Here is a 25922-nt window from a genome sequence, read left to right as displayed (position 1 = left end):
AGAAAGTTTCAGCTATGAGGAGAGACTGGGTTTGTTTTCCCTGGAGTAGAGAGGGATCTGATAGACATGTACAAAATTGAATGACAGAGTAGATCATAAGAATCTTTTCCCCATGACAGCGTTGTCCAAGACCAGAGAGCATAGGTTTACAGTGAGGACCAAGTGGTGTAGAGGGAATCCAAGGAAAGTATTTTTCACCCAAATGTGCTACCTGAGAAGGTGGCAGAAGCTCTCAACATTTAAAAACATTTGGAAAAGCCTTTAAATCACCAAGGCATTATCGGCTATGGCCTGAGTGCTGGTAAATGGAATTAGTACAGATTGTTATTTGATGGTCAGCATAAACTTGTTGGGCTGAAGGACCTATTTCTGTGCTGCATGTCATAAGGCAGTGGAAGACTGAACTCCATGAAAAAGCAGCAAGAGAATAAGAGGAAGAATTAAATCAAGAGAAAAGCTTGAAGAAGGAAACCAAGTAATGGGAAATTAATTGGAAAAGTAAAAGCATTGTAATTGACAGCAGAATCAGCAATTCGAACAGAGAAATTGAGATTATGTGCTGGAACAAAATTGCTGAAGTTATAATGTAAATAAACCAATGATAAAACTAAGAAAAATTGCCAAATTGAATACAAACTTTACCACACAATCCAAGTTCCAGAGTGCCACAACCATTTCTTCATGTGTGATGGACTAAGATTACTGATGAACAGTCAAGATTTGTTGTATTACGATAGTATGTGCCTGCATGCATTACAATGCAAGTTGAGCAACAGAGCACGGGTCAACATGGGACTTGGAGAATAGCACCACACGCTCTCCAATCATGGAGTGGTCACATGGTTGTAAGCAGCAAGCCTGCATGGAAGAGCTCTATGCAAGATCATACTTGGAATTGTACATTGTTAAAGCTTAGTCGTAAAAGTTTACAAGAGCCATCACCACTGCAACAGTTTTTTTTAAAAAGTGAAACTTTAATTCTGGGAATCTAACTTTTGTCTCTGAGACTGGACCTGTGCCATTATAACCAGTAGACATGGAGGGTGTTAAGGACCAGGTCAGAAACTCCAAGATATATTATGAAGTTAACCTAGACCCTAACCTTTACATTTGATTTTGTCATTAGAATGAGCATAAGTGTTTCACTCAAAGTATGATTCAAATGATCCACTAAGAAGATTTTATCAAAACAAATTTTATTTATAAGCACAAAAAGAACTAGCATAACTTTTACCAACTGAAATACTCAATTCTTAACAGCTAGCTACCTCTATTGTTCCAATTCAGCAGTATTTCCCATAGACATAAATCCCTTCTTAGAATCAGTTAGCATAGAAAACTAAATATACTTACGTGGTGCTATATTCCCAGCTACCTGTCTACTAATTCTCATGCAGCAATTTCCAGAGAAAAGCTACACCTCCAGACAATAGAATCTCAGAGAAAAAGGCTTATTTTTTTGGCAGATTCTCTCTAAAGATCCCAAAAGCAGACTGCCTTAAATTCTCTGTGAGAGCCGAGCCCCACACAGTCATATGACTTTACCTATCAATCAATCTAATCAAGCCTGACTCTGAAAAATCCCAAGGGAAAACACAAAGTAACAGAACCCTGCATTAGTGCATACTAAAGCAAATATTGCAGCAATTAACATCAGTTATGTTGCTACAGTAACAATATAGTGCTGCTGGATCAAGGCTGGCTCCAAGTGCATAGAACCAATCCTGCTCAAGAAAGATCACATGATGGAATTATGTCACTCTACAAGAAACAGGAAAAAATCCCTCTGGCTCCATTTATAATTGTCCAACTTGTATATGCATTGTTCAGTCAGAAATTTGGGACTCACTAAATTAGTTATTGAGGATTGTATAAAGGAGTTAAAGGGAGAGGGATGTGGTGGTTTGTGATGATTGGCCCTTTCAGGGAAACACAGAAGAGTAAGGGTCACCTGGCTTAGGTGCCCAATTGGGACTTGTCATCCCTGGGGTGGAATTCTGTCATAGGCAGAAGACATAGGGGACTAAGAGCAATTATGCTGGCTGCTGTACAGTTCTTAATAATTACCTTTTGTTTCTCTAATGAAGTCTGGTGAAGTGCATCATTACATTCTGAGATTCTGGTTGCACATCATTGGCTATTCAAAAGGCTCAGGCTTATCTATGAACTTGTACACTTGTACACCAAGGGTCCTTTGTTCCTCAATACTCCCTCGGGATCTACCATTTATCCCGCCCTTATTAGACTTCCTAAAATGTATATCATACTTACCAGTTGTTGCATAAGGTTAAATCTCACCTGATCCAGGTGGGGTAGCTAAATGGATACAAAACTGGTTTGATAATGGCAAATTAGCACATTTTTGCAAAGCTTAATGTAATTAATTTTTGTAAAACATGTCTCTCATATCAGACAGTTTGGAAGCCGCTATCTTTGAACAAGCCAGTCCCATTAATGTCAATACCTGCATTTGATGAACCATTTAGTAGGGTTCTTGTGCACTGTTAGACTTTGGTCAAAGACTAAAATGTATGATGGGTATCTTGTGATCATCATGGATTTGTTCACTCGATTTCAGAAGCAGTCCCATTGAAAAAGATTACACTGAAATTTGCAATTAAGGGTTAAATTCAATTTTTATTAGATATGAATTGCCAAAAGCGAATTGGTCTAAATAATGAATTAAATTTCATGTCAGATGTGTTTCAGAAAGATGTGTAAATTTTGTGTGAAGCAGTTCAAACCATCTGATTTTTGTCTCCAGTCTCAATTCGGGCCCATTGAGCATCCCCAGGGTTGAGATAAAGGAATATTGTTCTCGTTATTCGTAATGAGCATGAAGTTAGAGGCCTCTGAGAGATTTTTGGTATGGGGGAGAAAATAATCCTTCTAAATTCTGTCAAAGTTCCGAGAAAGGTTTTCAAAAGCTTGTATGATGGCTAGAGAATATCTGGTGGCCCCTGAGCAAGTGACGAAGGCAGAAATGCAAAAAATACCTAAGGCATTTAAATACCAAGGGGTAAAGTGCTAATCTTGTTGCCATTAACAAACCATTGATAACTAGATTTACCATGTCGAAACAGATATCAGTGATGTGGATTATGTGATTAGTATCATAAAGAGAGTCAAAGGCTGTCTCGTGAACATGTTAAAATGACAGTTGAAAAATGTATTTTTAAAAGGACAAATGAGAGTTATGGCTATTTTAACAATGCTTTGTTTCATTCTAGGGGAAATGTACAAAGTGGCTTTGTGCCCTTAAATTAGGGCAAATCTGATTCTACAATGTATCTGGATAGCATTGGGCTACAAATTGGAAAACACTATATTGACACAATTAGTCCTCCAACTAGAATTGTTAGCAAAGTAGTATAGAGAAGGGATATGTTTGTGATGGTATGTGTTATAAATATTAAATATACATAAATGTGCTTTTTTTTGCTTTGGACAGGAGGCACAGGACCCACCTCTGATAATGGCTGGGGCTGTATGTTGCGGTGCGGACAAATGATCTTTGCCCAAGCTCTTATCTGCAGACATTTGGGCCGAGGTGAGTTCTGAGAACTGATCTCTAGAGTTTGAGTCTATGATTAGCCATGTGCAGGCCATGAGGGTTGTTTGGGTTATGTATGGCATAAAATAAATGGTGTCATTACTTTGTATCCCTATCCAGCCACTGAGTGAATGGGGATGGAATATGGTCTTTGGAGTCCAAAAATGCACCATTATCTTGGTCAGCTATGTGATGCCCTGCTATCTTTCAGATTTTCCCTACCTTCTCCCTGCGATTTACTATGTACTACAGTTTTCCTGTTCATTCAGAAGTTGTTTCCTGCAATTTTCAATATCATTTGTGTTTTCTAATTTCTAATTCATTTTCTCCTCCACTTCTTTCTTTGCAGACTGGAGATGGGAAAGCGGGAAACAGCAAAGAGATGAATATTACAATATATTGAATGCTTTTCTTGACAAAAAGGACAGCTACTACTCCATTCATCAGATAGGTGAGCTTTCTTCCACTGCTGTGTTATACATCACAAAATCACAGAATTGTTATACCACAAAAGGAGGCAATTTGGCCCATTGTGGTTGCACCAGCTCTCCAAATCCAATCCTGTATTTCCCTTAATATCCAGGGTTTTCTGGACATACTGGTTCCACTCTTTACAGGAACATGTTGGCTTTGTACTCTTTCTTGGATGTGGCTTTTCCTACAGCTGGTTGCTCCTGGTCCACTTAAGCAGATCCTGTCTGATCCTATTAACATTGGCCTTTCCCCTTTTCAGAACTTAATTTCGAGTCCGTTTTAATCCTTTTCTATAACTACCTTAAGCCTTACCAAGTTACAGTCACCATAACTGAAAAGCTCTTCCATTGGCCTTTATACCATCTGACCAGTTTCATTCCCTTAAATTAGGTCAAGTACCATCCCATCTCTTGTAGGGCTTTCTAAGTGCTGGCTCAGAACGTTCTCCTGGATGTACTTATTCCGCCCCCTCTAAGCCTTTCACACTTTGCCTATCCCAATTAATGTGGGAGAAATTAAGATTTACCTACATATCTACTGCTCTTTCTTTCTCTTATAGAGGACCTATAGTACACTCCTAGCCATGTGATTGTCCCCTTTTTTGCTTTAAAGTTCCAACCAAATGGCCTTAATTGAGGAGCCTGCTAAGATATCATCCCTTCTCACTGCAGTAATTGACTCCTTGAGCAATATTGTTACACCATCTTCTCTTTTAAAAGCTCCCATCTTGTCTGAAGATTTTACACCCCAGCATATTGAGCTCTCCGTCCTGCCCCTCCTTCAACTGTGTCCCTGCTCTTATTCTTACAATTTTACTAAATGTTTAGTAGTTTACTTGAATTTCTTATCAATATTTATTATGTAACCAATTTCTTTAAACACAGTGCTGTATATACCAAATACTGTCTACCAAACCAGCCCTGTTCTGCATTATTTCAGCAGGGCTGGGCTCCATTGTGTACTAGAAGTCAAAGACAATGGGAATCACAAGCCACCCCTGAAATGCTGAGTTGGATCAGTTACGTAAATCCATTTGGAGAAATCACTGATTTCTGTAACCCGGGGGGAGAAGTTGGTTATTGGGAAGGATATATAAATTGGAAGTTTGCTTCTGGAAAAGGATGACAATTGTAATTGTGTCCTTTATCTTGGATCAGCTCAAATGGGTGTTGGAGAAGGAAAGTCAATTGGACAGTGGTACGGTCCAAACACTGCAGCGCAAGTATTGAAGTAAGTACGAATCATAGCCGCAGCAACAGCATGAGTGTTTCGTTAACTCCCTCAGAATGAAAACAGCTTTGCGAAAGTAATTTCTTTACATTGTATAAATATTTTTATTTCTTGCATATGATTTTTTGATTACTATCTAGCGCACAATTAATAGGCAGCAGTCAGGCCAAAGCTTCAACGTTTTAATGTTGCCTCGTCCCGCGGACTTGTGCTTTTGAGCTTGAGTGCCCACATAACCTGAGAGTTTCAGCAAGGCAGTACACTCCATTCACTGCCCTGAAGACATACTTACAGCAATTTGTCAAGATGTAGTCAGATTGTATATCTATTTGCAAAATTAAAATACCTTACAAAGTATTAGAAAGATTTAATTAAATCTGCAATGCAGGTTCTCCTGTGCACAGAAGGTATCTGCCAAACATTCTGTTTGAAACTGTCACATGATGAAGTTCCTCTGTTGCCCAGTTCAAATCTCTGTGCAGTCACTGGAACTCCCTACTTTTCTCCTCTTCCATCCCACCATGCTACTCCCTCCTGGCCCCGTCTATTTTTCCTGATTGCTTCCTGAAACTTTGATCTGTGAGTTTGCTCTGCCATTTATTGGTCAGGCATTATTGATCCTCAGGATGTAACAGCCCCTGCTCTGGAATGAGGGGCAGCTTCAGGCAGGGTATAGGACCCAATTGTATTAACAGCTTGTGTTGGTTCAATTAAAAAATTTTGCATCAGCAATGGATGCAAAACTGAGATACTGATTAAATTGTATACAGGGAGGCATAGTGGTTAGCACTGCTGCCTCACAGTGCCAAGGTCCCAGGCTCAATTCTGGCCTCAGGTCTATGTGAAATTTGCACATTCTCCCTATGTCTGCATGGGTTTCTTCTGGGTGCTCAGGTCTCCTCCCACAGTGCAAAGATGTGTGGGTTAGGTTGATTGACCATACTAAATTGAACCTTGTGTCAGGGGGATTAGAGGGTAAATGTGTGGGATTGCAGGAATGAGGCCTGGGTGGGATCGTGGTCAGTCCAGACTTGATAGGCCAAATGACCTCCTTCTGTATTGTCAGAATTCTATGAAATGCCCTGAAGGCACAATTTGCTGATTAGTCAAAATATATAGATCATCCTTTAATGACTGATGTACAGTGCTAGATATGAATACAATTGTTCTATTTAATTGTAGTTTGCAAGTTAACTTCATATTTTAAAGTAGTATGGCTACGGTAACTGCATGAATTTATTACCTTGCAGAGCTCCTCTGAAATTGCTGATGGTGAATAGGAGGATATATTTTATTGAAATTAGAATGCTATTCAAGTGTGATGGTAATGATAGAGGTAAACTTAATGCATTTAGAAAGTATTTGGGATTAGCTGCTATAATTAAATAGGCAGGTGTGTGAGGAGAAAAGACATTGGGAAGCAGGTTGATGCAAAGTTGGAAATAGTGTCTGGGAAGAATTCCAATGCAGTTTGGAATGTTTCTTCTCCCAGACTGCTAAAGAATTAGTACTCTCTGACAGACCTCTTGGTTCACACTGTTTAGTATTTCCATTGCTACTATCTGAGAGACTTCATCAACATGATATCCACTTTCTAGAAGTGTGATTTTTAATGAAGAATGTCATCTTTTGGAGTGTAGGTTGGGATATGGGAATGTGACCCTCTGGCCCAAGAAATAACCCAAAGTGTTAAGGGAACAAATATCCTCTGCAATGGAAAGAAGGAAATGAGCAAAGCCTCTGCACTGGGCACTTAAATTCCAGACTTGATCCAATAAAAGCTATTCTTCTTTTAGACTAGTAAATAAATGTAGAGAGTCAGTGCCAACTAGTGTCTAGAGCAGGGGTTTCCAAACTACAACACACGGACCACATCCGGCCCGCAGTTGGCTATATCTGACCCACAGCCAGTGGGGCAAGACAGGCTTCCTGCTGCCGAAAATACTCCACGTCTGGAACCCCGCCGCTGACTCAGGATCCGACGTGGGGACAGAAGCCACAGGCTGGACATTTGCTGCTGCTCTGTGCGGTGTCTGATGGATGTGTGGGAATCCCCACCCTCTTTACCGGCTATTGTCCGATCAGAGCTGCTGTCCTGTGACTGACGGTTCATTAAACGAATCAGCAATTGAGACACCTGTTATCCAATTGCTGCTGTGCGTTGACTGAGTGACAGCTGCTTTATCCAGTCCATAAGCTCCATCTGTCTGAAGTAAGCGAGAACAATGACAATGATGGCGGCAGTTCAGACCAATTCAGTTATAGAAGGAAAAAAGGAAAGAAAAATGGACAGTGAGTGCCACCTGTTTAATGAAGAATGGGGTGTAAAGTAATTCTTTGTACAAGCAGCTAATAAAGCCTTGTGTGTCATATGCAATGAAACTTGTTGCAGTTTTGAAGGAGTACAATGTACATTGGCACTATGAGACCAAACATGAACCACATTATTCCCAATTCACAGGAACACAGCATTTGGAAAAATTTGAATCAATACAATGCAGGTTGCTTTCCCAACAAGCTTTTTTTATGCAGAAGATAACTGAAAATGAAGCTTTAACCAGGGCCAGTTACAAACCAGCTTATGTGTTGGCTAAAAGAGGAAAGCCGTTCACTGATGGAAATCTCATCAAAGAGTTTATAATGGAAGCAGTGGAAGAGTTATGCCCAGAGAAAGCAAAACTGTTCAAAATCATCAGTCTTGCGCCAAATACTGTTGCTCGTAGAATTGAGGATATAGGAAACAATATATTTCATCAAATTGCAGACAAAGCAAGAAATTTTCAGTTGTATTCTCTCGCACTTGATGAATCGACTGAAGTGTGTGGCACATCACAACTCTTTGTATTCATCCGTGGCATCGACAGTGAATTTAACGTGACACAAGAATTAGCATCAGTGCATAGCACAGTAACTGGAGAAGACATCTTCAAAGAATTGTTAAAAACTATGTTAGAATATAACCTGGAGTGGAATAAACTGCAATGCGTGACAATTGATGGAGGAAAGAACATGTCTGGGGTGAAGAAAGATTTGGTTGGACAATCACAAAAACTTGATGTTGGTGGATTCTCAAAGCCCATGTTTCTGGACAAGCATTGTGCGGAAATTATGTGGATATGTCTTGCGTTCTGAAACTTGTTGTTTCAGCAGTGAATTTCATTCGATCTTACGGGCTTAATCATCACCAGTTTCTTGATTTTCTGAAAGAAACTGATTCTGAGTTTGGTGACTTGCCTTATTATACAGCAGTTTGATGGCTTAGTTGTGGAAAGGTTCTATCACTGTTCTTTCAGCTCAGAGAGGAAATTGATTCCTTCCTCACAGAAAAATCGACCCAAACCACTTTTATCAAACACTGCCTGGCTTTGGAAATTGGCATTTTTTGCAGGCGTGACAGGCCATATGAATCAATTGAATCTGAAGTTGCAAGGTGAAACGAATCTGATTTGTGATCTATTTGCGCGTGTCAAGGCATTCAGGGCAAAACTGATGCTATTTCAAGGACAGCTGAAAGTTCATAACTTGGTTCATTTTCCATGTTGTGAAAAATTTCATGAAGAAAGTGAAGCAGAATTTCCTTCTTCATTTGCAACAGAAATCATTAAGGACTTGCGAGAACAATTTCCTGATCTTGATGGAAGCACAGATGAAATAAAGCTGTTTCAAAATCCATTTGACTGCAATGTTGAAACACTCCCAACTCAGTTTCAAATGGAAATTATTGATCTCCAATCAGATGACATGCTGAAAGACAAGTATAAAGAAGGAAATCTGCTCCAATTTTATAAATATTGCAGCCTGAGCAGTTTCCAAATTTGAAGCGATTTGCTTGTGGATTTGTATCAGTTTTTGGTACAACGTACCTGTATGAACAAACATTTTCAAAATGAAGTATGTCAAGTCCAAATATTGAGCAAATTTATCTGATGGGCATTTGAAGTCCATTCTAATAATTGGCTCCTCAAGCTTGAAACCTCAGTTCAGCAATATTTTGAAATTAAAAAAGCAGTTCCATCATTCCCATTAATCTTGTGCAAAACTTCATGATTTGTTGGTTACACTTGAAAACTCCAATTGCCAGAATTGTGTAGAAAGGTACAAACTGAATTTATTTTTGTTGGACCTTTACTAATGGTTCAAGTTTATTTTGAATTTCTTTGCTTTGTTTTACTGAAGTTCTTTCTTGGGGTGTGTTTATTTTTCTTATTGTGCACCACAAAATTGGGCAAATTCACGTAAACATTTGTAATAATTTCAATAAATAAAATTAATTTAAAAATGAATAGCCTGCTTTTCTCATCTGCAGTTAAGTAATTGATTATTATGTCAGAGCATTTGCTAATGTTTAACATTTTTACTCATTATATATCATTTTTCAGTGTAAGCGTGGCATTGTTTCTTTGTAATTGTCACATTTCTCTTTTGTTTGGAATCATATGCTGATTACAAAGATGATCCAAATAAAACTTATTCATTAAAATTTTATTCATTCATTTATAAAACTAATTTTTTTCCTTTGGCCCCTCAAAAATATGTGAAATGTACAATATGGCCCTCGTACTGAAAAGTTTGGTCCCTGATCTAGAGACTAAGTGTGTACACCCGAGAATCTTTCTTTTCAAGTATTTCAGTGTTACAGACTATAATATTCATTGAAAAATCCCATTAAAACATAATGGCTACCACAGGAAAAAGGATTATATCCAACATTGGATAGGTGGGGACATAATTAAAATGGGAAGTTCCATAAGGAGTTATTGGCATAGCAGGCCATGTGATGGATATTCCTGTGGTGAATAGGGAGTTAAATACCTGCAATTCCTGTGGTGAATAGGGAGTCAAATATGGTAATCAGGTGAAGTGGAGGTGGAAACCGTAGGGTGTGGACAAGTCACTACTTTGATTTCATATACTGACATTTTTATATACATTTCCATAAAATAATATTGTGTCCTGAGTTGTACTGAAAACTGCCTCTGTAAAGATGTCATGTTGTAATTCCACCCTATTGTAGGTGGTGGTGGTGCTGCAGTGCCTCCAGGAAGTAGACATAATCACACTTGCATAGGCAGTTTCTGTTGTAAATGTGAACGTACAAAAATTACAATGGAATGCAATAATATGATGTACATCTGAAGGATTTTTAATAGATTATTGCTTTTGTGAGGATCCTCAAACTATAGCTCAAATATTAGTCATTTTATGATTAAGGTTATTACTCAGTATATTTAATATGATTTCTTGTTCATGAACAGAAAGGTAATGATTGATATCAGGCAGATACTGTATGTTATTTTAACGTCTTGTTTTATTTAATAAGTTAGTATCTCTGTTAAATTAACAGCTTGAGGAAAGTCATAAACATCTGCAGCATTTCTTAGCTATTATTGCCATCTGTTCTTCAAGGGCCTTTAAGTAACTGTTACCATTGTTATTCTTTGACTCCCTCTACTTGCCTTTATCTTGGATCATTCCCTCTTTTTCTCTCCTCTCTCTTTGAAGATTGCTGACTATGTGGGTATTTCTGTTTCAATCATTCACAACTCATATTGCCACATTTAAGGGGAGATTTAAGAATGTAGGAAGTGGAGGATGTTATTTATTCCCTCAAACCTATTCAGTGATTATCTTCTAAGTAACTATTTTCTAAGTTTTCTCCTGAAGTGCCTGCCACTAATTTTTAAGCTATATCCCCTTGACCCAGACTCCCTGTCTGTGGAAATAGGGCAGATATGTAGAAACTGTCAGTTCCCCTTAAAATCTTTGAGTACTTGGATCAAATTACTTCTCTGTCAAAATTCCAGGGAATATATGTTTTTGTGTAATTTCTTCTTGTAATTTATCCCTTAAGAGTCCAGGCATCATTCTGGTAAATCTGTGCTGAACACCCTCAAAAGACCAAATATATTCTTCCTAAGGTGTGGTGGTCAAAACTCACCCGGTATTCCAGGCATGAGAACATGATAAAGGAAATAGAAGCAGACCCTACAAGCCTGCTCTACCATTCAGTGAGATCAAGGCTGATCTGAGTGTGGCCTCAAATTCACTTTTCTGCCTTCCTGTGTGATCTAATGAGGCTTTTGCTTAGCTGAAGTATAATTTACTACCCTCATTGTATTCTACCCCTGAGATACAATATCCAACAACTCATTAGCCTTAGATTTTTTTTATGTCCATTCATGATATTTTAATGATCATTGGACATAAACCTCCAAAATCTCATTGGGCTTCCATTGTTTCTAGCTTTTCATCTCTTAGAAAGTACCCTGTTTTTCAGTTTTTTTTCTAATTGAACGACCCCTTGCCCCTATTGAAATGTTTTCTCCATTCAGTTACTCTAACTTCTTTAATTAATGCTTCCATCTAACCGCTTACAATGCCAGCAGATCTCGTGTCATTGACAAAGAATCATAAGAAATAGAAGCACCAGTAGGGCATTTGATCCTTCAAGTCTGTCTTGCCATTTGATAAGATCATGACTGATCCAATTGTGACTTTAACTCCACTTTCTTGCTTGCCGTCCCCTCAATCATCCTTTGTTGATCAAAAATCTGTTGAATTTGGCCTTGAATAAATTCAATGACCCAGCCTTCACTCCTTTCTGTGAGAAATAACTCCAAAGCCTAAAACCCTCTGAGAGAAAAAGAAATGCCTCCTCTCCTCTGTCTTAAATAGGAGATCCATTATTTTTAAACTGTGCCCCCTAATTCTACACTCACTATGCCATGCCTAGTTCTGGACTAACCATGCCGTGTGGATGGCACAGTGGTTAGCACTGCTGCTTCACAGCGCCAGCGTTCAATTTTGGCCTTGGGTGGCTCTGTAGAGTTTGCACATTCTGTGTCTGCATGGGTTTCCTCTGGGTGCTCCGGTTTCAGGGTTACAGAGACAGAGCCTGGATGGGATGCTGTGGCGGAGCATCGGTGCAAACTCGATGGGCCATCTGCATTGCAGAGATTCTATGATTCTTCTGGCATCCACCCTGTCAAATCCCCTCAGAATCTTGTATTTTTCAATAAGATCATTTCTTGTAAACTCCAGTGAGAATTGGACAATGAGCTTCTCTGTTCCAGCATCTAAGATGCAAATAAATATAGTTAAATAAATATAATATAGTTGAGGCGCCATCACCTGGAGGACACTGACACCTCTTGCTAATTAGAATAAACAGCTCATTATCTGTCTTCTGATCAATCTATTTTCTAGCCAGATTTTTTTGCCTTCATGTTCACTAATTTCAACTTTAGCTAACAATGCTGTGTGCAGCATTTTATCAAAAACTTTCTAGAATTCCATGTAATTGATATTCATGACATTCCCTATTCCATTATTTCAATCGACTCTTTCAAAAAAAATCAATCAGAATTGTCCTTTTTCAGATCTCTGCAGACCTGTGATGAGCTGAAAAAGTTTGGTGCTCTTTGGTCTATTTTTAAAATTTTAACTCTAACCATAAATATAGACTCCAATTATTTCCTGACAATAGGTATTAGGCTATTAATCTAGAAGAGGCAGTGGCATAGTGGTATTGCCACTCAACTAGTCATCCAGAGACCCAGGGTAATTCTCAAGACCCAGGTTTGAATCTTACCACAGCAGATGGTGAAATTTGCTATTTCTTTTAAAAAGTCTGGAATTAAAAGTCGAATGATGAAACCATTGTCGATTGTTTTAAAAACCTGCCATCCTTACCTAGTCTGGCTTACGCGTGACTCCAGATCCCCAGCAATGTGGTTGCCCTCAAGGGGCAAGAATTGGGCAACAAATGCTGGCCTTGTTAGCAACGCCCAGATCCATGAAAGAATAAATAAAACAAATGACTGGTCTATAATTCCCTGTTTTCCCTTTCTTAATTAACGGATTTTCCAATCTAAAGACATGATTATAGTTGGGACATCGGCAATGTTTTCAAATACTTCCTTGAATCCCTGGGAATAGTTCTCACTTTTCAGTGCCGTTAGTTTCTATACGACTGTTATGTTCCTTGCATCAACTTTGGTGATTCCGTGTCCCTAATGAACGAGGGAGATCGAATAGAGGGATATGAATGTAGGTTGGGAAGAGAGAGTTCAGGTGGAAGGATGGGTTTTTTTTTGGAGTATAAGCCTTGACATTAAGCAGTCAGGCTAAATAGCTCTTTTTGTACTATATGGCTTCTTTCCCCTCGGTCTCTTTTCTCACCACTCCTGGAAATTATTTGCCTGTCAAGGCTCTCAACAAATTCAGTTCTTTTCAGTACAATTGCCTATTTCATTTGGCCACCAACTAGATGGCTCCAGATTGATATCATTCCTATATTTTGATAGCAGATTGGGCGTGACAAACTGAAAATGCAAAAGACTACAAGGATGTAGATTAGGAAGTAAGCGAATAAGTAGCAAATGCAGTTCAATAGAAACATGTATGCAGCCACATTTCTTTTTGAGAAGTGGGAGAACACCATATTTAAATACACCCTTAATCCACTAATTTAGGGGTGATTTATTAGGTGCATATGAATTAGTTATTGGCCTGGATTATGTTCCTATGAATAAATGCAATTTAATAGACTATCAAATTACAACATGAGATTAGAACATTTGGCTTTATGGGCCCATTACTCCAATCATTAAGATTGTGATTGATCTTCTCCCTCAGCCACACCCTCCTGCACCATGCTCATATCCCTTGATTTTCTTAGTATTTAAAAATGTATTGATTTCTGGCTTAAATATATTCAACAACTGAGCATTCACAGCTCTTTGCTGCAGAGAATTCCAAAGGTTCTCAATTTTTAGAATAAAAATATTTCCATCTCATCTTAGTCTTAAATGCCCGCCCGGTTATAATCCTGGACTAGACCCCAAAGTTTATGGTATGATTTGGTTAGGGACCAGTCATTTTTTTGTTTCAAGTTGACAAAATGGAAATAAAATAAAACCACAAGATTCTGAAGAAAGGAAACAATCCTTACTATACAAGTCAGAAAAATAATCCAATTTATAATATCTATCTTGTACTCTAACATTAAGAATCAACATGAGCTACCTGTAAACTAACAGGCAAACTGTGGTCAAACATAACACTGCACAATAAATGGCAGATTTAACCAAGACAGAATCCACGGATTTTGCAGCAACCTATTTAGATATTAGTGTTCAGAGTTTCACAATCTTATTAAAACTATCTCCCTTATGAGGAATTGCAAGTCTTCACTCTTGTGTTTCAAATATTGAGCCTTAAAATTCCCCCTAAAAGTGACTCCAGTTTGGACCTGCCTCACTGACTGCTCAACTCCCAGGATTTCAGTTTCATCTCCTGAGACTAGGTTCACCTGGATTTCCAAGTTGGCACTCCAATACCAAACAATGTACACAACTTGCAGCTCTTCACCCACACTTAAAAGAATACAACTGCTCCAAGGATTACCTTTGCCCCAAACAGCATAGAGTCACCAACGTTTTGCTAATTTTTCAGCTTTCGTTCAATTCCTCAATTCCTGGATCTGTTAACTGTTATATTGCTTGGAGCCTCTTTCATTGTTCCTTTTCCATTGTAATTTGTGCCCTGTGGTTCTTTCTGGTTGTCTACTTCTGGTAGCTCCTTCCCAGGTCATCGTTCCTACACCCCCCCTCACCCTCCGGCCTCCACACCATCACCACGCACCCCCCCCTCACCCTCTCTCTGGTGTCAATGTCATATCAATTACATTAAGGTGGAGAGAAATAGTTGATGAGTTTTCATTCTCTTTGAGTACATGATTACACAATGCTCCTTTAAGGGGCTGTCACCCTGTGAATTTGATTATTTTTATTTGGTTCAAGGGCACATACACAGTGTCCTAGCTATTCCCTGTTTATGTAGGAGAGCTGTGAAGGCACTAAGATCACAAGACACAGGAGCAGAATTAGGCCATTGAGTCTGCTCCGCCATTCAATCATGGCTGATATTTTTCTCATCCCCATTCTCTTGCCTTTTCCTTGTAATCCTCGATCCCCTTATTAATCAAGAACCTATCTATCTCTGTCTTAAAGGCACTCAATGACCTGGCCTCCATAGCCTTCAGCAGCAAAGAGTTCTACAGATTACCGCACTCTGGCTGAAGAAATTCCTCCTCATCTCTAATTTTTTGTAATTTAAAAAAAAAATTGATATCCATGTGGCTATTTCTGAAATTTTTAGACCTGGACAAATACTTTTTAAAATGGCTGAAATTATATCTGCCTGTGATCCTTGATCAGAAAGAACTACTTGCATGTCGTTATCTTTGAAGAGCCACAAATGACCCCACTATAGGCTGCAAAGACCAAATTCAAAGACCATCTGCATTTCATAATGCAGATTGGCCAACCAGAGTCTTAATTGTTTGCGCACAAAGAACAAAAATCAGCCCGGGAAACAGGCCCTTCGGCCCAACGAGCCTGCGCCGCCATCTCAACACCACCAGTCCACCTCTCTACCCATGACCCCTATCTAATGTTTTATGGCCATCCAGATTGAGGGAAACTGATTTAGGGACAATTTATTCCTGCCAGTCAGCCTACCAGCACATCTTTGGGGTGTGGAGGAAACTGGAGCACCCGGAGAAAACCCACGCAAGCACGGGAAGAATGCGCAAACTCCCACAGACACCGGCCCAAATCCATGTGTCTGCACAGCAATCAGCGATAGTCACTGAGCTGTCGTCTTGCCCAGTATCTTGTCCAGTTTAGGCACACACTAACGACATGAAGCACTAGGCCAATCTCGAACAACCAAGAGCAGCCCCAGTACGACCCATCGCATGTATGCCCCTCATTGGACACGAGGTGGACCGACTTAAAACCTGTGAATGAAAAGAGAAAAAACATTATTATCATACTATACCCATTTACATTACCAGGGATGCCCCAATGCTAATGACCCTTATTTAAAAGGTTCTCCTATTTTCACCCATCTCCAACTCAGTCATGTGCCTGTCTAAGTTACTCTTAAAGGACTCCAGCGTGTTTGTCTCCACCACCTTACTTGGCAGAGCATTCCATACCCCCACTACCCTCTGTGTGAAAAATCTCCCTCTAATATCTGTGTTGTACCGCTCCCCCCTCACCTTAAGTCCATGGCCCCTGTCCTACGTGTCTCTATTATAGGAAATAGCTTACCTCTGTTTACTCTATCTATACCCTTCATAATCTTTATATACCTCTATTAGATCCCCCTCAGTCGACGTCTTTCAAGGGAAAAGAGCCCCAATTTCTTCAATCTTTCCTCATACCCCAGTCCTTCCATACCAGGCAACATCCTGGTAAACCTCCTCTGCACTCTCTCCAGAGTCTCCACGTCCTTCCGGTAGTAAGGCGACCAGAACTGTATGCAGTACTCCAAATGCGGCCTAACCAACATTCTGTACAACTACAACATTAGACTCCAGCTCTTATATTCTATACCCCTTCCTATAAAGGCTAACGTACCATAGGCTTTCTTCACCACACTCTCCACTTGCACTGCCACCTTCAAAGACTTGTGCACTTGCACCCCCAGGTCTCACTGCGACTCTATACTCCTTATGGGCTTACCCTTTATCATATAACTTCCCCCTACATTATTCCAGCCAAAATGCATCACCTCACATTTATCCGGATTTAACTCCATTTGCCATGTATCTGCCCAATCAACCAGCCTATCAATATCCTGCTATATTGCCAGACACTGCTCCTCACTGCCCGCCAATCCAGCCATCTTGGTGTCATCAGCAAATTTGCTGATCACACCACCTACTCCCTCTTCCAAATCATTTATATACACTACAAAGAGAAGAGGTCCCAGTACCGAGCCCTGCGGCACACTACTAGTGACAGACCTCCAGCTAGAAAAAGACCCCTCCACAACTACTCTCTGACTCCTCTTTGCAAGCTAGTTCTCTACCCATCTAGATACCTGACCACATATCCCATGAGCTTTAATCTTCTGTACCAACCTACCATGAGGGACTTTGTCAAACGCCTTACTGAAATCCATATAGATGACATCAACGGCTCGTCCTTCGTCGACCGTTTTTGTCACCTCCTCAAAGAATTCTACCAGATTCGTAAGGCAAGACTTCCCCTTGACAAAGCCATGCTGCGTATCCTTAATCAGATCGCAACGCTCCAAGTGCACATACATCCTATCCCTAAGAATCCTCTCCATCAACTTACCTACCACTGACGTTAAGCTCACTGGCCTATAGTTACCTGGGCTATCCCTCCTACCCTTTTTAAACAACGGTACCACGTTCACTATCCTCCAGTCCTCTGGGACCTCACCTGTGTCCAAAGAAGAGACAAAGATTCGCGTCAGAGACCCAGCAATCTCATCCCTCGCCTCTGTAAGCAGCCTAGGATAAATGCAATCGGGCCCCGGAGATTTATCGGTTTTAATGCCCTCTAAAAGCCCTAACACTTCTTCCCTCGTAATCAATAGATTTTTCAATTGGTCTACCGCTCCCTCAATGACCGTACTAGACATCAAGCCCCTCTCCTTCGTGAATACCGACGCAAAGTATTCATTCAGGATCTCCCCCATTCCCTCTGCCTCTAAGCACAATTCCCCACGTCTGTCCCTGAGAGGACCGATTTTACCCCTAGCCACCCTTTTGTTCTTAAGATAGCAGTAAAATGCCTTTGGATTCTCCTTAACCCTACCTGCCAAAACCATCTCATGCCCCCTCTTTGCTCTCCTAACTCCCCGTTTGAGATCCCTCCTACTCTCTCTGTATTCCTCCAACGCTCTCTCCGTTCCCAGCTGCTTAGACCTGACATACGCCTCTCGTTTCTTCCTAACCAGGTCTTCTATATCTCTAGTAATCCACGGTTCCCTAATCCTACCTTTCCCATCCTTTCTCCTAACCGGCACATGCCTTTCCTGCACCCTTTGCAGTTTTCCCTTGAAAGACTCCCACATGCCTAACGTGGTCTTGCCTTCCAACAGCCTATCCCAGTCTGTATCCCTAAGCTCCTGCCTAATCCGGCTGTATCTAGCCTTCCCCCAATTTAGCACCCTCCCCTTAGGACAACTCTCATCTTTTTCCATTCGTATCCTAAAGTAGACAGAGTTGTGGTCACTATTAGCCACATGTTCACCTACCGCAACCTCAACCACCTGACCCGGCTCATTTCCCAGAACTAAATCCAGTATCGCCCCCTCTCTAGTCGGGCTATCTACATACTGTTGCAAGGATCCTTCCAATACACATCTTATGAATTCCTCCCCATCAGACCCCCCAGCTCTAGGCACCTTCCAATCCACCCCAGGGAGATTAAAATCTCCCACTACAACAATCCTATTCTTCCTACACTTATCCAAAATGTCCCTCCATATACCCTCTTCCACTGCCCGTGGGCTATCGGGCGGCCTATAGTACACTCCTAGCATAGTAATGGCCCCCTTCCTATTCCTCAACTCCACCCACAAAGACTCAATTTCCAACCCCTCCATGTTATCCTCCCTCTGCACCGCTGTGATCTGCTCCCTAACTAAGAGTGCCACTCCCCCTCCTCTTTTCAACCCTCCCCTATCATGCCTAAAACACTTATACCCTGGAACATTTAGCTGCCAGTCCTGCCCTTCCTTTAACCACATCTGTCACTGCCACCACATCTAAATTCCTCGCGAACATCAAGGCCCTAAGTTCATCCGACTTTCCCGTCACACTCCTTGCATTAAAACAGATGCACCTAAGACCCTCAGGCCCTCTCGGACCCTCCTTCTCCTGGGGGATTTCCCTATCAACTAGACTTACCATGACCTCCAACTCACTCCCAGTGCCTGAGCTGTCTCTCTCCTTCCCACCCCCCCTCCATACTAGTTTAAACACTGCCTAAACACTCCAGCCAACCTCCCAGCTAAAATATGTGTCCCCTTCCCATTTAAGTGTTCCCTATCCCTCTTATACAAGTGCCCTTCCTTTGCAAAGACTTCCCAATGGTCAACAAAACTAAAACCCTCTGTCCTGCACCAATCCCTCAGCCACGCATTCAGCTGCAGGATCTCATTGTTCTTATCCCTGCTATTGCTGGGCACTGGCAGCAGCCCAGAGATTGCCATCCTGGAGGCCCTACACTTCAGCCTGGCTCCCAACTCCCTGAACTGCCTACGTATTTCCCCCCTACTCTTCCTTCCTATGTCCCTCTCTCCTACATGTATAATTACATCCGCCTGGGTCCCTTGGCCCTTCAAGATTCCCTCTACCTTCTCCGACACGTCCTGTACCCCAGCTCCAGGGAGGCAGACCACCATCCTGGAGTCCCGCTTTTGCCCACAGAACCGCCTATCAATTCCTCTAACCCTCCCGTCCCCCACCACTATCTCACATCCAGCCCAAAGGCTGGATCCAGACAAAGGCTCTGCAGCATCCCTTTCAATTCTTAATGGTTGGGAAATCTAACAATCTCAGTGGCCCAGAAGAGGGAATCACATTCCTTATTTAAAAAAAAATGGTGAGGTGGGATTCATGTGACATAGAACTCTTAATTTATGAAACCAGTAATGTTGCCTTGTGGCATGCAAAATCAGTCAGCTGTTTGCCATCCTACAAGTAGTTTCAGAGAAGGAGCACTTTGCCTAGGCTTGAACATGTGACCCATCTACACTATCTCTACTGGGGATTTGGAACACACATGAAACAATAATTATCTTCTCTCCGTTAATTGGTCTGAAAATCTTTCTTTTGTCTTCTTCATTTACTGTATGAATGCAAAGCAGGCAAATCTGCTATACTGTTCCCACAGTTTGTGCAAATAAACTAACCCTTTGAGTTCATCCTATCTGTAGTGTTCACACCAACGAAGTTGAGAAATATGTCACCGCTTAGTAAGTTGTCTCACAAAACCAGGTTGAAGTCCAGTAGGTTAATTTGGTGGCACGAGCCTTTGGAGCACTACTCCTCCCTCAGGTGAGTGCAGGATTTGTTTCACAAACAGGGCATATAGAGACACAAACTCAATTATAAGGTAATGTTTGGAATGTGAGTCTTAACAGGTAGTCAAGTCTTTACAGGTGCAGACAATACAAGTGGAGAGAGTGTTAAGCACAGGTTCAAGAGATGTGAATTGTCTCAAGCCAGGACAGTTCGTGAGATTTTGTGAGCCCAGGCAAGTCATGGGAGTTACAGATAATGTGACATGAACCCAAAATCCCGGTTGAGACCGTACTCATGCGTACGGAACTTGGCTATCAGTTTCTGCTCGGTTGTTCTGCTTTGGCATGTGTCTTGAAGGCTGCCTTGGAGAACGCTTACCCGAAGATCAGAGGTTAAATGCCCTTGACTGCTGAAGTGTTCCCCGACAGGAAGGGAACACTCCTGCCTGGTGATTGTTGAGCAACGTTCATTCATTTGCTGTCGTAGAGTCTGCATGGTCTCACCAATGTACCATGTCCCGTGGCACGGTACAATACCTGAGACTGAACAAGTTAGTAAACTCTCTCACAAAGAAAAGTTTGTTTCACCAACTGGCTTGCATCCAATTAACATCTGGGACATCTTCCTATCCCCTTTCCCTGGATTCCCTCTCCAGGTTCTCTCTTTGGGACCTCTTCCTGTCCGCATGAGCCCTGTCAAGCCCTTAATTAAATCACTTCTCATTCTTCTGAATTCTAGGCCTAGTTTACTCAATTGTACCACATAAGACAATCCCACAATATAGAAATTGAGATAGTTAAACTTTGCACTCCTTCTAAGACAGTTAAATCTTTCCTTAAGAAATGAAACCAAAACTGTGTACTGTACTCTAGATGTGGTCTTAGCAAGACCCTGTGCAATTGCAGTAAGACTTCTTTACTCCTACACTCTAATCTGTTTGTCGTAAAAGCTAACAATTTTTGCTTTCCTAATTACTACTGTACCTGTATGTTAACTTTCTGTATGTTTAACATCCAATGATATTTGAGGCACCTGGATATTATGGGAAATAAGTAAGGAAGTGCTATGCACACTGGGCCTTGTTCGCAGCGACATTGGCTCAAATTTTTTAGGATAGAAAATTTGGGTTGGCTGCGCAGAGAATATCTCTGGGCTGGTTAGGGTGGACAAGGCTGGGTCTGAGCAGAATAATTGTACATGGACTGCACCAGAGTGTAAAAGTGGCCTTCATACATTTGGGATATCTTGAGGCTAGACTTGCACCTTAGGCCCTTGTCACAGCTTGGTTGTTGAGGCAAAATCTAATAGACAAAGTTGAACAATTTATGGTTAGAATGAAATTTACCTTACAAACAGAAGTTTCTAACAGCAGGTTGTATCTTTTGAGTTGTATTTATGGTAAGTGCAATTCACTGACCAAGGAATCAAAATGGCAACAAAAAGGTTTTTGAAAAGATGTTTAGAATATCTGCTTTGGCTTATCTGTTCCTTGTAACTTGTTTACTGACTACTACTGAATCTTGATCTGTTGTTTAGGAAATTCCTAACTGGTAGTTTCCTTCTTCACTATGCTGCACAAATTCATTTTAGGTTTATCATTTATGGATCTAAGATTTCTCACAATCAAATGTAAAGGTGACATTAGAAAAGTGCATTAATTAGAAAATGTGACATCGGAGATGTGATGGATACAGGCATGTGCTAGGCATTGCCTTTTATGAACAATAGACAACGTTTTGTGTAATTACACATGAAAAATCCAAAAGAATGGGTGATGTTTGGGTGTAGAAATAAAATGGAAGCATTTGAAAGAAATTTCCAAGACTAATTCCCAAGAACCAATGCAGGATATGTTTTCTTGCTGATTCCTTGAAAATAAATAATATTTCCCTGATCCACTGAAGTTGGATGAGTCCTGATGTAAAAATCACTGTTATTGAATTTTGAACGTATACAAAATAAAGTGCAGTTGCTGTAATCCTTCCTTTCACTGCTCTTTGAAGTAAAAATCAGAATTTCAAAATATCTATTGTGAAACATTTGCCTCAAATATTCCAAAACTTTTATGCTGGAAGTTATTTTCAATTGATTTAGAAAAATAAGCTCATGAAAACAAGCTACTATAGCTGTTAGCTACTTGACACGTGCTGGGAGATTCTTCATATTTCAGGCTGTGGCATCATGAGAATTGCAGGCTCAGCTATAATTGGTTAACACGAGTAAAAGCCTTAGAAAGAAGGTCCTCTCCATCTATATGTTTTGAGACGCTGAATCTTCCAAGTACCACAGGATAACACATTGAGTATTATGTGATATCGTGCATCCAAAACAGTATATTCTCTGATTTATCTCAACTTTACTACAAGAAATCCACTGACTATGCCTTTCATGGTCATGGAGGCTCAAAGCACTTTGTAGCTAATTAAGTACTTTTGAAGTATTGTAAGAATAGCCAATTTCTGCACAATGAGATCCCACAAATGGCATTGTGCTAATTACCAGATAACCTTTTGTTTGGTGATGTGGATTGAGGGATAAATATTGGCCTGGACATCAGGGCTCTCTGCTCTTTGAAATAGTGCCACGTGATGTTTTATATCTATCTGAGAGCGCACATAGCACCTCATCTGAGGGATTACATCTAGTGGGCCAATGTAAGACCAAACCTGTTAATTCAGCAGATTTGTGGTTCCTGTTATGTTTTCAATTATGCAGAGTCAGCTGGGGCAGGTGTTGAGGTATTGTATATGAACATATCCTTTCCTGATCACTATGCTTTCACACCTGAAAATGAAATGCATTAGGGTGAGGACAGGATAAGACATGGCTTTAATGCCCATTAGCTGTAATACAACACTACATACCAGTCTGAAATACAGGCTCACATCAAGTTCAAAGTTGTCCATCACAGAATGGTAGAAAGATGTTCGTCAATAGTCCTAATCCTGCCACAGAAAGGTAAGCTACAGAGGCATTTTGGCCCATTGAGTCAGCTCCGATACTCCGAAAGAGCATTTTAACCCCATGCATTTACCATGACATTAGCCTACACATCTTTGGACAGTAAGGGACAATTTAGCATGGCCAAGCCACCTAACCTGCAGATCTTTGGACCACGGGAGAAAACCCATGCAAACTCCACACAGACAGTCACCCATGGTCGGAATTGAACCCAGGTCCTTGGCACTGAGACAGCATTACTAACCACTGTGCCACTGTACCTTTGAACATGACAAAAGCTACAATAACAAAAACTTCCAACTGTCCATCAAATCATCTTTTGCCATTACCCATATACTGTTTTCATCGGTAGGAGTTGGATGTGGTATGAAGTAGGGAATGTCATGAGAAATTGCATGGTGCTGGAGGAGGAAGGGTAAAGGTGTAATAATTAGACGCTGCTAGTGGATGAGAGGGTGCTATAAATTGTCTGCTGTTAATAAATTAGGAAAGGGTGCAATGTCTGAGAACTATTGTAGGGCTAGGAAGAGCAGATGTGCCTTTCGCACAACACTAAGTGATGGCAAAGAATGAAATAGCTGGATAATTGCTTAGGACCAGGGACTTCGTCTACATGGTCTGGTATGTGACAAGGTGCATGCACTTGCTTTGTTTGTCCTGGTTCATGGAGGATAATGATATTCATCATTTCTTTTAGGAAACTCACATTCTTTGACAACTGGAGCTCGTTAGCAGTTCATGTTGCGATGGATAACACAGTAATAATTGACGACATCAGTAAGTGTTAGCATGGGAGTCAATCTGAGGTTCTGTATTCCTGGTTACCTCCATGGGGCTGAACCTACTGTGAATGTTACAATCTTTCTTGTAAGGTAGTAGGCTCAAGTCCCAATGCTGTATATCTCTGAGGGAATCTTTTGAATTAGCTGTTAATCTAGGGACTTGCATGTCACTGTGAGTTAATTTAATTACATGATATATGAGAAAAAGATATTCTCCTGACCAACTTTTCTTAAAGTAACACTAGGATAAGTAGATAGTAAATTCCATTACACTTACTAGGATCCAGCTATCTGTACACATTTGGTCCCTTTGCCAATATAAAGTCACTGCACTTAAGAGTTGTTTATTTTCAGTAGAACATTTCTCAGAAATGTGACATGGTGGTCTTAAGATAGTTTCTTCCCCATGTTAGAAAGAGACAGCAATGGTCACCTGAGCCTGATCTTTCTTGTAATCTGTATAATGTTGAAAATCTTATCTGCCTGCACGTCTTATGTTACTTTATGTTGCCAACTTTCTCTTGGGTACTACTTATGTAACCTTGTCATACTAATTCCAAACACTTGTCAATGGGGGCACAGAGGTATCGAGTTTTTTTTTACTCAACTTGCACTACAGAAACTCTTGTGCTGTAACTAACCCTGTTTCTGTTACCAAAGCCATTAGATAAAATCCAAATATTGAACAAATAAGGACTTTGAATTATGCCTGCATGTCCAGGTCCAATTATTCCTTGCCCTCTAACCTTATTTCACTTGCACATAATATTAATTACTTAACAGCTCTCTGCAGTGCCACAAAGGAGTAAGTATTGATTTATAAGTGTATTTAAATAATGAAATCCATGTTCCAGGAGGATCTTTGGCCCAACCATGTGTTCATAATTTAATACAATCACCACAGCATAGCTGTGGTTTTACTGCTGTTTCAATGCAAATATGTAAAAGGTGTAGCCACCTTCTACTCAGGAATTTCAAGCCTGTATGATATAATTGTGAACAATAAATGTGCAGTATCAGGAATATATTGGTTTAATGGTGCAGTGTGAACATGTACATACTTTTCATGGTACATGCATTCTCCTATCTCTCCAAAGGACTAACGTACTAATCTATGGACACACTCTTTTTCCTCCTTGTTCCTGTCACTTATGTCTACCCTCCCCTTCCCCCCAGTTGGATCACCTACATGACCATTCTTAATGCATAAACCTTGAATGGTATCATTCAGCTAATCTAATCCACAGAACCCTACAGTGCAGAAAGAGGCCCTTCAGCCCATCAAGTCTGCACCGACCATAATCCCACCCAGGCCCTACCCCCATATCCCTATGTATTTTACCCAATAATCCCTCTAACCTAAGCATCTCAGGACACTAAGGGGCAATTTTAACACGGCCAGTCAACCTAACCTGCACATCTTTGGACTGTGGAGGAAACCGGAGCACCTGGAGGAAACACACGCAGACACAAGGAGAACGTGCAAACTCCACACAGCCAGTGACCCGAGCCAGGAATCAAACCCAGGTCTCTGGAGCTGTGAAGCAGCAGTGCTAACCACTGTGCTACCGTGCCACCCAAAATCCTGTTCATTGTTTTTTTACAGCAAGTAATAGCTGCCAGCAATTGGAGAGACAACAGGCTGATTTTTTTTTATTTCTATCTCCTTAGTGCAGAGTGCCTGAGGCTAATTGATCTCACTTATCACTTTAGCATTGAGAAAGGGAGAAATTGTATTTGTATAGAATCCATGGGGAGTCCCAAAACACTTTACAGTCTATTTAGTGCTTTTGAGGTGTAATTATTGTAATGTGGCCAATTTCCACAATTGATCTCATAAAATCTCTCAAACAACATTGAGATAAATGACTGGTTGATTGCTTTAATTGTGTTAACCAGTTTTCTTAATTCATGAATGTGGCATTGCTGGCTGGGCCAGCATTTATTGACCATTCCTAATTGCCCTTGAACTGAGTGGCTTGTTAGGCCATTTCAGAAGGCATTTATGTTTGCCATGTACCAGAACAATTCTCCTGTTCCCCAGTAGATCTTTCCTGCCTGCCTT

The 25922-nt window shown here is 40.7% G+C and overlaps 2 protein-coding genes across 3 annotated transcripts in view; one reads left to right on the top strand and one right to left on the bottom strand.

Moving 5' to 3' along the window:
- Positions 1-25922, bottom strand: part of dtymk (deoxythymidylate kinase (thymidylate kinase)) — a 103809-nt gene that overhangs the window by 35457 nt on the left and 42430 nt on the right. The window lies entirely within an intron of this gene.
- The window catches only part of atg4b (autophagy related 4B, cysteine peptidase), an 88121-nt gene that overhangs the window by 54554 nt on the left and 7645 nt on the right, over positions 1-25922 (top strand). For both annotated transcript variants that reach the window (XM_080185165.1, XM_080185157.1), the window contains exons 4-7: positions 3452-3550; positions 3903-4004; positions 5185-5257; positions 23773-23852. In XM_080185165.1, coding sequence (XP_080041291.1) covers positions 3452-3550; positions 3903-4004; positions 5185-5257; positions 23773-23852 — 354 coding nt within the window. The remainder of the gene's footprint in view (positions 1-3451; positions 3551-3902; positions 4005-5184; positions 5258-23772; positions 23853-25922) is intronic.

Source organism: Carcharhinus amblyrhynchos, chromosome 3 (assembly GCF_965287045.1).
Source record: "Carcharhinus amblyrhynchos chromosome 3, sCarAmb.v2.hapA, whole genome shotgun sequence".
In the NCBI taxonomy this organism is placed as follows: Eukaryota; Metazoa; Chordata; class Chondrichthyes; order Carcharhiniformes; family Carcharhinidae; genus Carcharhinus; species Carcharhinus amblyrhynchos.
The sequence above is the reverse complement of the archived record's forward strand: the minus strand, read 5'-3'. Positions and strand labels throughout refer to the sequence as shown.